This window comes from Arvicanthis niloticus, chromosome 6, assembly GCF_011762505.2.
Source record: "Arvicanthis niloticus isolate mArvNil1 chromosome 6, mArvNil1.pat.X, whole genome shotgun sequence".
Taxonomy (NCBI): domain Eukaryota; kingdom Metazoa; phylum Chordata; class Mammalia; order Rodentia; family Muridae; genus Arvicanthis; species Arvicanthis niloticus.
This window is the reverse complement of record NC_047663.1, coordinates 56,522,692-56,535,209: the sequence shown is the minus strand read 5'-3', so window position 1 is coordinate 56,535,209 and position 12,518 is coordinate 56,522,692. Positions and strand designations below refer to the sequence as shown.

At 43.9% G+C, this 12,518-nt stretch overlaps 1 protein-coding gene across 2 annotated transcripts in view; it reads right to left on the bottom strand.

Moving 5' to 3' along the window:
- Positions 1 to 823: 823 nt before the first annotated feature.
- The window catches only part of Myocd (myocardin), a 95,709-nt gene continuing 84,014 nt past the window's right edge, over positions 824 to 12,518 (bottom strand). For both annotated transcript variants that reach the window (XM_076936611.1, XM_034506941.2), the window contains 4 exons: positions 11,983 to 12,126; positions 11,024 to 11,152; positions 8,570 to 8,627; positions 824 to 6,660 (listed from right to left, as the gene is read on the bottom strand). In XM_076936611.1, the coding sequence (XP_076792726.1) occupies positions 6,089 to 6,660; positions 8,570 to 8,627; positions 11,024 to 11,152; positions 11,983 to 12,126 (903 nt within the window). In that variant the 3' untranslated portion in view covers positions 824 to 6,088. The remainder of the gene's footprint in view (positions 6,661 to 8,569; positions 8,628 to 11,023; positions 11,153 to 11,982; positions 12,127 to 12,518) is intronic.

Here is a 12,518-nt window from a genome sequence, read left to right as displayed (position 1 = left end):
CCCACAGTGAAATCTCTGCTGAGACTCTTAGAAGTAAGCTCACTTGTGCTGGAATTGTTACATTTTGCTGTTGTTAACCATGATCTTGTAATTATACATGAGTTGTACAACAGCCCCAGAGTAAGAGGAGAACAACGTGAGAGAAGGCAGAGCTACCCCACAGAGAAAAACGGTTCTCATCTGAATCAGGTTTGGAGTCATCTCTCTGGTCCAAAGGTCATCCAATAGCACCATAGCCCCTCCATGGGATCACATATTCTCCAATGAAAACACAACGGATGGAAATATCCTTAAGTGAGAAAAGCAGATATAAAAATCTACATCTTGGGGCTGCTGTGTATGTCTAAAGGCCATCTTGGTCCCCAGTTTACTGCATGCATTCTTTAGTTGGCACTGTTGCCAAACTGATGAATACAGCAGCTTGGCTAGATGCACACCTGCATGTGCATGTGTGTATTTCAATAGGGATGTTAATGCAGTTTGGCTGTTTACATCACAAAGTATTTATTTTGTTAGTATGACTGGCAGTGTGTACAGGCAGGGGCTTTGGAGGTGGACAAGTCAAAGTCTGATACTGGGTTCTGCTAGTTTATAAATTATGTCACCCTAGACAATTTACTCAGTCTCTCTCAACCTTAGTCTCTTCATCTGCACGATGGGGATCACAGTGGTACCCGCTCCTGCAGCTGCTGAAAGGAGATCAGGAAGCAACACGCATAAAGAACATCACACCCAAGCATAATATCTGATCAAAGAAAAAAAATGTTTACCTCTCTTTAAAATAAACATTTTATTTAAAAATATATGCATTTTTTTTTTTAAAAAAAAGGACACATGCCAACTTTGGTAATTTAGCCATTGCTTCTTTGCTCTCCCAGTGAGCCACATTTCTCTCAGATTACACTGAGCAAAGGAGACCAATATGAAAACTCCACCACACAGAGGCCAAGAGAACCATGCTTGCTTCCCTGTTCTTTCCAGAACACTGCTTTGTGTTCTGGTGAGAGTTGATTTCTGACTCCCAGCAATTCTTTGCCCTTGGTTCTTTTGACAAGGTCATTGGAACTGAGCCCTGGGAGCAGTGTGGGTCTTGCTTTTTTGGAAAACATTTAAAAAGTGCTTCTGGATCCCCTTGCTGTGCTCCTTTGCATATGATGCCATCTAAACCATGCAGAGGAAGCACAGCCTCCTGATGCCCATCATGGGACCCAGTAGTTAGAATGAGCACCAGAGCACTGCAGGGGTTGCTGGTGGGGGTACTATTGATTCTTTATGATTTGAAGGGAACTCGCTCATGCTTATTGGATCCAATGGATCCTAGAACGAGATCCCTGCCAGGCAGTGACAGAGGTCTTCTCAGATTCCTTCCTATCTTGTACCCATTTCCTTACAGATTGTTCTCTCCTAGCTAGGGCCTCTGGACACACCTGACCATGTTCTCAGCACAATGGGACCGTCTTGTTTTAGGACCCTGACTCTTCCATGTCTGTTGATATCTTCTGTCTAGGGAAGTCTCAGAAATATCTGCCTCTGAACCTCTCTGCAGGTTTGTGTTAGACTATTTAGGATGCTAAGTTTCTTTATATCTGACAGCAAATTGTGCCCCAGAATAGTTTCTTCCCGTGGGAAAGGCAACAAGGGGCTGGGAAGAAGCACCAAGAATAAGTGACCTCTAGTCTCTTTGAACCCTTTCTCTTGAGGAAGGAAAGCTCACCAAGGATATTCACCTCCCATTTCATTTCTGTCCCTTTTGCCCAGATATCTTACAGTGGTGACTTGAGATCAGGAAAAAAAATATGTTCCCTTTACATTTTCCTTATTTCCAAAGGGTTTCTTTGTCTGGTAAAAACAGCCCAAACCTCCCCTAGATGTTAAATAATGAATGAGAGGCAGATCAACAAAATACACTCCTATCCTGTGACGCTGGGAGAAGAGACAAGCTTGTGTGCTGACAACTTCTCATGGAAAAAAAAAAAAAAAAAAAAAAAGCAAAACCCAAAACTCTGGTTTCTGGAAAAATCAAGAGCCCTTCATCACTGCTAAGAGGATTTGAGTGCAAAGGGCAGGGAGTGTCTCAGAGGGGCTCAGCATTCTTGCTTAGAGGAGGTGTGATCCCTCAGATGGTCAACATCCATGCTGAATCAACCCCTGAAGGTCTGTGTGCTCTGTAACACCAAGTGGCCACCCCCTGGATAATACAGGTCACATGGGAGTTTTCAGCCTTACTAGCTCTAGGAAAACTGATTGAACATAAAATAAATTTTGAGAAGAACTGTTTTAAAAGCTTAGGGTAGATTTTAGTCATTTTTGTCCTCAGCTAATGTTTGTGAAAGGCACAGGCTGCAGGTCTACAGACTCGGACTCTTCAGACAGAGGATGTGTTGATCTACCTGTTCACTCAGAATGGCTGCCGTCTTCCACACTTGTGTTTCACTTTTTATACTATGACATCATAGCTGAACCAAGAGGTTCACGGGTCAAGAAGTTGGGCCACAGGTTTCTTTTCTGCATCCTTTGCTTGTATGCCTCCTCTCTTTCTCCTTCTCTTGCTCCTTTCTCCCTCCTTCCCTCCCTTCTTTCATTCCTTCCTCTATCCTCTTCTTCTCCTCTCCTCCCCATCTTCTTATTCTCTCCTCTTCCCTCCCTCCTTTTCCTCCTTCCCCTCCTTTTTCCTTCACTTTCCCCCCAGCCCCATTGTTTTGATAACACTGCTAGAACACGGGCATAATTACTGAACCCTAGTTTACTGGAAGAACTTGCACAAGGAGAATTTGGATTCCTTTAGATCAAGAAGGATCTGTTGTCCTGTAGCTACAGGGATGGCTGCCAAGATTGACCTTACCACGGGGATATTACAGACCTCCTAACTATATGGTCACTTGAGGCTCTAGGAACACTGCTAAACCCAAGGGTGGGTGTCTCTGCACACCTCTTAGCTCACATTGTTACCACAAGAGGACATGACTGATTAAAAGAACTTAAAAGCCACAATAGGAGACAGCCGAAGGAACGTATTGATCTGCTTGCATCAATTTTTTTTCACAGCTGTCTCCAATCTGTCCAATCTACTACCTGTGCTGTGAAGAGAGAGCACATGCACAAGGCCTGGGGAGACTGTAGGAGCAGGCTGAGGCCAAGTATCCAGGGACCCATTCTAGCTGTATTGGCTTGCACTAGCAAACCAGAGCCGTCTTCCCTTTCGTCTAGTGTGAATTGTGTGTATCAGTTTGAATACTATTTTAAAAAGTTCCCCACAGTCTAGCTAAAAACAAAAAACAAAAAACAAAAAAACCCAGAGCTATCTAAACAATTGCCCAGACAAGGATTCTCTAAGGGAAAATTATTAGCATTCAGATGGGAGTCTAGGAGGCAGGACACTGGATTTGTTTTCCAAAGAAGCAAGGAGGAGATAACATACATGGTTCAGCAGAAGCCTGAAAAATGTACAGAGCAGGAAGCTTCATCCAGACTCAAATGAAACATCAGCATCGGAGGTCAAACCAACGTTTGGAATGTGGCAATAGGGTTCCTCCCCCAGCTTCATCTTCATGCTAAGCTTTGCCTCTGGATCTGTGGTTCTGATTGTGTACAAACACAATGAGAGGTTTATCACGCAGACCCTTTCAAGCACAATGCAGACCAAGGAATGTCAGAACAAAGTTCATGCTCCCTTTAGACTCTTCTGTAAGAGAAGGCGCTAGCCTTGGCAGCCAGTGATGGTGAAGCCACTCTGTCCTATCATGTCCGAATTCACTGCCAGGCTTTGTCCTCTCAAATTCATATTCATTGCCAGGAGGAGCTTGTTCACTTGCAGCAAGTGGCTGTGAGCATTGGGTTGGAGTCCTTAGTCATATACAGAGAGGCAACGTGTAGTCTGGTTGATGAATCAGCAACTCGTAGTGAGAAAGGCCACGCACCATTCACAGCAGACTGAGGGTCAGAGGCCCTCTGAACGCCACCTTTCAGATATGCACACACACACACCTTTGTATACATATGTGTATGTGTGTATACACATACTCCATACACATATGTATAGAACTACATGTGTGTGCACATCTGTGTTTCCTTCCTTACAATAAGATCTGGTGGCTTCCAGAGTAGCAGTCATCAAAACCACTCAGTGTTCAAACATTATTATTTTTTTTTAACAAGTTGACAATGGAATGATTTCTAAATCTTTGGTTTATCAAAAAAGACAGCTTCTCAAAAATTCACAACATTGTTGATTACTTTCTCTATAAGTGCACAGTGATTTTTTTTTTTTTTACAAAAGAATAAAACAGTGCCTTGTGATTTAAATTAAAACAAAACAATACAAAACAACAGCAATAGCTACTTTCTACAGCATGCAACATTGTAATACTTGAATTGGTGGCGCCACAGTGAGCCTCTGAGAGACTCTGGCAATCTGTGTTGTCTTCCTCAGTCCCCAGTGCCCTGACCAAACACAGAGCAACAATGAGAACTCCTCAAGACTATGGTCCTTCACTTTCCCGTTGTTTACAATGTGCAATTGTGCTCTCGTTTGGAAAACTGACTGAAACATCTCTACTATATATGGCACCCTGATTTATCTTCACTCTGCAATGATTTCTAATTTCTCCAGAGCAACACAAACTAAAGATTGTCCATAAATCAAACAAGAATTAAAAAAAAAAAAAAAGCTTTGTGACCAATGGGCCACGTCCCCAGTTTCTTCCTAGGAAATTCTTATGAATTCTGTTTGCAGTCAATGCACATGTGAAGAATGAGTTTGGCAAGAGAGTTTGGAGTTTTAATGTTCTAAAAAAATGGCTTTAATAGGTGTATGGTAGCTTGTTAGAGCTGAAACCTTCTTTCTGGGGGAGGGAGGGAAGGGGGGAGGGAGGGAGAGAGAGAGAAAGAGAGAGAGAGAGAGAGAGAGAGAGAGAGAGAGAGAGAGAGTCAAAAGCAAAAGATTCATAAAGGATTGATAGCTTGAAAGAAAAGTACTAAGAGGAAGATAAACTGAGGTGAATTCCCTCTGTCCACAATAAGAAAAGAAAAATAAAGGAGAAGAAAAGTAAGTTGGCCCTGTGTGCTGCTCCTGTAATAGCAATCCACAGTCTTTCTCTCCCGGAATGTTAAATGGCATTGTTCTCTAATCCTAACTCTCCCCAGTGCAGCTCCCTGGGCCTCCAGTTGCCTTTTTGATCATCTATCTCTAGTCTTTGGAACTAGAGGTAATAGTATTTGAGAACCTCAAGGGTCTTCACCCACAGCATAAAGTTTCTGTGATTCAAGTTCTCACCTGCTATGCATCGCCGAGGTGGCAGAGAAAACTGGGCTACTGGCTATACAGCACCGTGTTCTGGATGTATTCTCTGGACAAAGCTAGTTAGCTGCTGCCAGTGATCACCAGTCCAGTGGGACCATTTGGGGGTTGAGGGATACTGAGTTGCTTTTGCTTTCCTGGGAATTGATTGGTCTGTCCCTCTGACCATTCTGATTAGTCTGCCTTAAGGACTCTATGACTGAAACAGGCCCTGCTCTTCTGAAAGATAGAAGATGGACACACGGGAGGCTGCCTCAAGTACAGGATGGCTGCCAGAACATTTGAGGGACCGGCTTCCCTGCACTCCCTGCGGAGACTCTGTTCTCCTCCCACAGAAAGTTTAGCAAATTCATAACAAAAGCTAATGGTGTCAGCCTATGTCCCAATAATGCCTGAGACCGACTGTAGTGTGAACTTATGTCCCAGTAATGCCTGAGACAAACTGTGGGCTAAAAACAAAACAAAACAAAACAAAACAAAACAAAACAAAATACTGGTATGAGATAAGACATCGGAAAAAATATTTTTGGCATTCTTATTCTGACAAAGCACATTTTCAAATGCATCACTGAAGTTATTAATAGTTACTGAATGCTGGTAGATATTACATTAGATATATTTTAATAGCTGACTCCTGTTTGTTCTGGTTGGTTGTCACAGAAACCTCCATTGCTGTTTTTTTTTTTCCTCCCCATTTTCAAGCCCTTCATCTTTTGGATCCCACATTTCTGGTTGCGTGCTTTTCCCCATGGGATTCCTACCGAGCTCTCATGGCACTTGAACCTCGGGTGTTTACCACTGCTGTAAGTGAAGATCCATAGGGGAATTCAAATTGAGATCCGTGACATCCAGAAAATCGATGTTGAAAATACTGGGCCCACTGGAGGTAAGGTTGCTGAAGCCTGGCGTGGAACTAGGTGGAGTAAGGTCCAGCCATTCCATTGTTTCCCAAGGAGACTCTGTGAAGCTCAGCTGCAGACCATTGCTGTCCACGGAAGGAGGTGACAACTGTGTATGCATCGGGGAGAGGGGCCCAGGCAGGAGCTCATGAGCACTGAAGAGATCTTCCGCAGCCTTCCCTGGGAAGCCGTCCATGATCCCGTCAAAAGGAGGCTCCTCACTTCCGATTTTGAGGAGGGTAACATCGCTCACCTTTCCAATGGGGCTGTGAGAATTTAATAAGACTTCCAGGTGTTCATCACTGTCAGTGGCGTAGTGATCAAAGGCGATCTGGCCTCCTGAAGATGCCTGCTCAAAGGGAGCCGAGGGCTTGGGGAGGATGGTGGTTGGGCTGCAGGAGGACCCAGGTATCTTTGGAATTTTTTGAAGACATGAATGATCTTCCCTGGCGTCAGCTGGCATTTCTGTTGGCAAAGCACAGTGTGAATTGTGACGTCACCTCAAACTGACCATACATGATGAGACTTTGGAATACATGAGTTGCTCCAAGGAAAGCAGAGACAGACTATGGGCATGCTTCCCTGCTCAGCACTTAGCTCTGGGCTTGCCCCTACCTGCTCTGTCTCTCCATTCCCTCTTTCCCAAGGTTTCCCAAAATATCCCGAGCCTTGGAACATCTACTTTATTATTTATTATTTTCAAACTCTTCTCAGCTGGGCTTCTTCGCTCCATCCCCTACCACTAGCTGTCATTGGAGGGCCTTGTATCTCTGGCATACTCTCTGTTGAACAGCAAATGAAGGATGAGTGTCATCCCACAACTATCTTTCTATTGGTACTTCCTTCTCACCACTCTTCGATGGTTTTTAGGACAGCCTGTCCCCCTACTTTAGGCCTGCTGATCACGCTTCTGCTGCTGCTTCTGGAAACAATCCCCCAGCCCACAGCCATTCTGCCAGGTCAGTGTTTCTTATTTCTTTAAGACCATAGTATCCTTAGAAATCACACACTACTCATGCTGGCTTCTCAGTTCTCTGTCCTTCCCATCTCCTTCAGTGATGCCAGCATCCCTTCTCCATTGTACACTTTGAGCCTTGTCTTTGCAAAGCACATCCTCCCAAGAGCTCTATCTTAAGCAGGAGGTCCCACTTCCTGTCCTTCTCCTTGCCCCTCTCTACCTCATGTATGGAGTATTCCAGGGCAATTAATTCTAAGGCATCTTCGGCACCTCACTGGCTGTCGATTGGCCATTGCGTCTCAGTACCTCCCACATCCCTCAGTACCTTCCTTCTGTCTCTGGATCATATTCTCTAATCTTCTGTTGCAGCTTTTTCTACCTTTTGCCCTTATCTTCTAGATTAGCAAAACTCCCCACCCTGATAGGCTCCCATCTACTTTATTTTAGCCTGCCCCAATTGCACTTAATTGCTCTAATTGCATTTAATTCTACCTTACAAATTTGAGCTTCTCTACAAAACTCAACTCATTCATGACTAATTCGTGGTTATTCTTTCCTAAACTCCCCCACAGTCCATTCTGTGCTCTCACTATTCTGCATCCTTGTCACATTCTTCAGCAAAAAGGAGCATCAGGTATGAGGAGTCATCTTCCATCACAAAACTTAAATGCGCGTCTGCACCCGTACCCAGCCCTTTCATCCTCCTTCTTGTTATGGTGAGAAGCACCAGTTCCCTCAGTCACTGTCTGTCTCGCTGAACAGACTACATTCCAGAGAAATGAGGAATTATCTGGTGGAGAACTGAGCTTAACATGGTGCCTGGCATTCCATCTATGAGTCCTCTCCTGCTGCCCGTTAAACTTCAAATGCTGTTGATCAAGGGTTCGTCCCCGAGTTCCCATTTGACCTTCACACATGCTCCCTCCAATTCACACACTAGGCACACAGTAATAATGTTTCTTAAATAAATAAATGACTGGGCTAAAGAATACACTGGTTGCTTTTATTGCTAAGTTGCTAACATTTAATCATGAACAGAGCATGCAGCGGGGATGGCTGATTGAGTTTGAGTAGCGAGCACAATACTTTCACTACCTTCTTCTTTGTTTCCTTTCATTTTTGTGGGATTAGATGCAGAAAAATGATGTAGCAACAGAACACACTTATGGAGACAGGGATGGGTTGAAAGGCAACATGCAAAGCATCCTCAGGATATAAGGTGATGAGGAAGCACTCAATGTGCCTCTCTTCTCTGATGACGGAGCACACTTGAAGCCCAGAGGAAGTGATGTTACTAGCAGACCACCTGGTGTACCTGACTCAGTGTGCCCCTGACCTTGGTCATAAGAGGCCATGTCCTAGAGTATGCACGGGTGTGGAGGGGCCTGACGGACAATAGGCAAGGCAGTCTCTTACCTCCACTTTCAATGAGGACATCCAGGAGTTCATCCATCTGCTGACTCCGCGTCATTTGCTATTGCAAATTAGCCAAAAGAAATCAGAGAGGTTAGAAGGCAATGGTTACTTCTGTGTGGAGACACTAGAAACAGTACTGCTTGCTTAAAGATTCAAAGCTTGCTTAAGGCCCTAGAAACAGAATTAGGCTTGCTTAAGGATTCAACACAGCAGAGTAAAATTGAGCATAACATAAAACCTTGTAAGCTTAGTCTTCTTTTAAAGTATACATTCATCTGCTAACACAATCATCAACACTATGTATACACAGAGATCTTTTAATCTGAGAAACTAAAACTTCACACTCACGAAGCAATGCCCTTCAATACCCTTTTGCCAACACCAGCAGTTGTTATTCTCCTTCCGGTCTCTAGGAATTTGGCTCCTCTTGGTCTTGAACCAAATGGTGCCCAAGTGTGGATTTTGGATTTCCATTTACCTATTGGATCACTTAGGTTGTTTGTACTTCTGGCTAAGTGGATAACATTGCTATGAGATTAGTTAGGCTGGCTAAAGGACTTTGGTTTGTGTTGATCCAATATGTGTTTGATTAAATTGTACACAGATAATCTCCTGAGCTAGACAATCCAACACATCAAACAAGAATGAGAAAGACAGAACGGTGATCCTCAGCTCATGATTCAGGTCAGTTGTCTCGGAAGTTTCCATCCCAGGATCAAACACCACCATAGAACCCTTTCTCACTCTGAAGCAACTTGTGTCTATCTCTGTTTGGCTGCTAGGGATGTGGCCCAGGAAGTGGGCTTCAATATTCTTGGTTCCTCTTGCAAAATCTGTGAGTCTGTCCTCGCCTCTACTCATTTGAACTGCCAAGCACAGTCATGCATCTCCTGAGCTTTTCATAAATAAGAAAGTCTACTTGGAATGACATCTTTTTATAGCAAAGGAGGCCTTACTGCCTTGGTTTTGATTTCAGGAGATCAGATATGAGGCAGTGCCTGATAGATGCTCTTTTCTGTGCTGGGTACATAGCTATGGTCATTTGATGTCACATATAAGCTTAAACTGCTTAAATTACTCATCTTTCAATACCCTTAGGGGCTTATGTCCAGGAGCCCTTACCCTTTGGTTCCAAAATCTTCAGGTGCTTGTCTATTCTATAAGACAGTTTAGTAACTGCATAAAACTTACACCCATCTCTATGACTTTCATGTCCTCTCTGGATCCTGCACCCTAACACAATGTAAATGCTATGGAAATAGCAACTGTCCTGTGTGGCTTGGGGACCAGGGACAAAAGGAAGGGATGCATACTCAGTAAAGATGGAACAGTCATATGTCTAACATAGCATGTGAGGCTTGAGTCTTGATGCTCTAATGCACATGCTGGAGAGACAGAAGATCTGTGAAATGCCCAGAGGCGGCTTCAAGACAAGACAGACAGTCCTTTCATCTGGATGAGTTCCATGCCACTTTCGGCATGCAGCAAGTTTAAGGCTTGCTTGTGGGAACTTTTTAGGACTTATTTCTCTAATGTGTTCAAGCCATGGCTAGTAGGATATAGACACAGAGGGCTGACTATATAAAAGCACTCATGTTTTTCTGTTTCTTACTTTTTAAATTCTGAAGTGTTTCAAGCACAAATGTGACTGTTGGAGTCAATGAATGTCCTTGAATCTACTACTCAGATTCAATAGGCATCAACATTGTGCCAAGGTCATTGAGTTTTAAAGCTAAGGAGTTGAGAACATATAGTATTGAGAATTGCTCTCTCAGAGTTGAGCACCTATCGTGACGAAACAATGAGGTAAGTACTAGACTATCCCAAATCCTTATAGAGTAAATACCTTTATTTTCTTGAAGAGAAGTTGAGTGTATATGCAACTTTAGTGACAGTAGCAGGTGACAAAGTTGGCACTAAGGCCAGGCTTTGTGAATGTCTGCTTTGCCTGTTCTCCCTGTGGAGTTTTCCTGTTACAAGCATTCCTCTGCTTACCATGGAGTTACAGCTGGATAAAGACACCCTAAACTAATACTATCATAGACCAAAACGCATTGCATACACACAGCCCATTGCCCATCATAGCCCAGCAACACAGCATGCTGCTGAGCATCTGCTTCTCTTGTGATTGGTCTGTCAATTAGGAATTGTGGCGCACTGTGCTTGGCCAACACCCACAACACTGTCTCACGAGCTGTGAGCTCACAACAAAGCCCAAGTTCAAAATGTAATTTGGACTGAATGTACACCAGTTTATAATACCACAGAGCAGAAAAGTCACCAACAGAGTCATCCTAACATAGAGCACTCATGCAGATCCACTGTGCTAACTCTGTTGGGGAGGTACCCAACCCACTCCATATCAGAATCTACAAAACATACAGTGTTCAATACTATGGAGTTATTTCCACTGAGTCCATTTATTGAACTGGATAGAATCAACCATGTGGTTACCTGCTTCACTGCATCTTCATAGGATGGGGGCTGGGTTATCTCTGAAACTGCTGAACTTGACTTAGAAAAAGTTGGGGATGGAATTGAAAACGTTGGCCCCACCTTGTCAGAAGATTGTAAACCAGTCATCTGCAAGTGGATACAATTCAGAGAGCAAGATTCAAACCATGGGCCCTAAGGGACAATGCTTGTGTTCCAGAAACCACATATTACATTAAGACAAATGCCAAGGATTAATAATGTGAGCCCCAGATTAGAAGATAACAAAGAACACTAATGGGTTAACACCAGTTCATGCCACCGTGGATTTATTGTCTGTGGAATCTTAGCGTGGAACTCAGGGATTTATTTTCTTCTCTAAAGTGTACCCTCTTCTTTTTTCTTCTCTTTCTTTCTTTTCTTACTGTATAATCCTAGCTATCCTGGAAATCACTATGTAGACCAGACTGGCCTTAAAGCCTCCCAGAGACCTATCTGCCTCTGTTCCTGGGGTGCTAGGATTGAAGGCGTGTGCCACCACACCTAGCAGACGCATTCTTTTATACTAGATGATGAAGGAGGGACATGAGCTCAATCCAATACAAAGAAGATCTTCAACACAGGCGTTTTTAGACTGGCTCATTCCTAGGGTGGTCTTCCGTGGGAGCCTGGCCTGTGAGAGCTTCTACTCCTTTGCTGACTTCAGGCATGTGGCTCTTTTATGACTTGTCCACCTTTTGCCCGTCACTCTCTGCTCTGGGAACTCCCCACATCCTGACTCCTCACTTTCCTCATCCTTCACCAGCTTATGAGCACCATCTCTCCTCTGCAGAGACTCAGCTGTGAACCTCAGATTCTCATTTCTTTACATGAATCTATCATGTACCCACCTCTGTCTCCAACACTATTCTCTCCCCAGGCCCCGTTTCAATCCACACCCTCACAGAAACTGGTTTATTGCCAATTTCTCCGGTACCAACCTTTGGATGAATAACTGGGCTTTTGGGACAAGGGTTGAGTGCAGCACTGTGACTGCTGTCTGCTTGGGTGCCAGAGAAAGGCTGATGGAGGCTGGAAGACGAGGGAGAGAAGCTAGGAGGATGGCCTTCATGTGCCCCTGAGTTCTGGAGAAAGGAACACATGACAAATTAAAGAGTTATCAGCATACTTGATTGTGGCTTTAGCTGACACTTCTGGCCTCTGTCTTTGCCCTCGGTTTCTGATATTTACAAAGCTTCCTGAATTCTATTAGCAGATAACTTTATCTACAATGTTCCTTTGCATGTGTCCCCTATGGTTTACAAACTTCCACCAGCTCTCACGTATCCACAGCATAGATTCTGCACATCTCACCTGTGTAAGTGTTCAAGGCCTCCTATGACTGTAGGCATTACCTAGTTCTAGGAATCTAAATTCTCCTCCTGTAACCACGACCTCTACAGTCTGCCTACTTATCTTTGTTCACACAGAATGGCTGTTTTCTATTTAGATTCCTAAGACTCCTCAGCTTCATGGA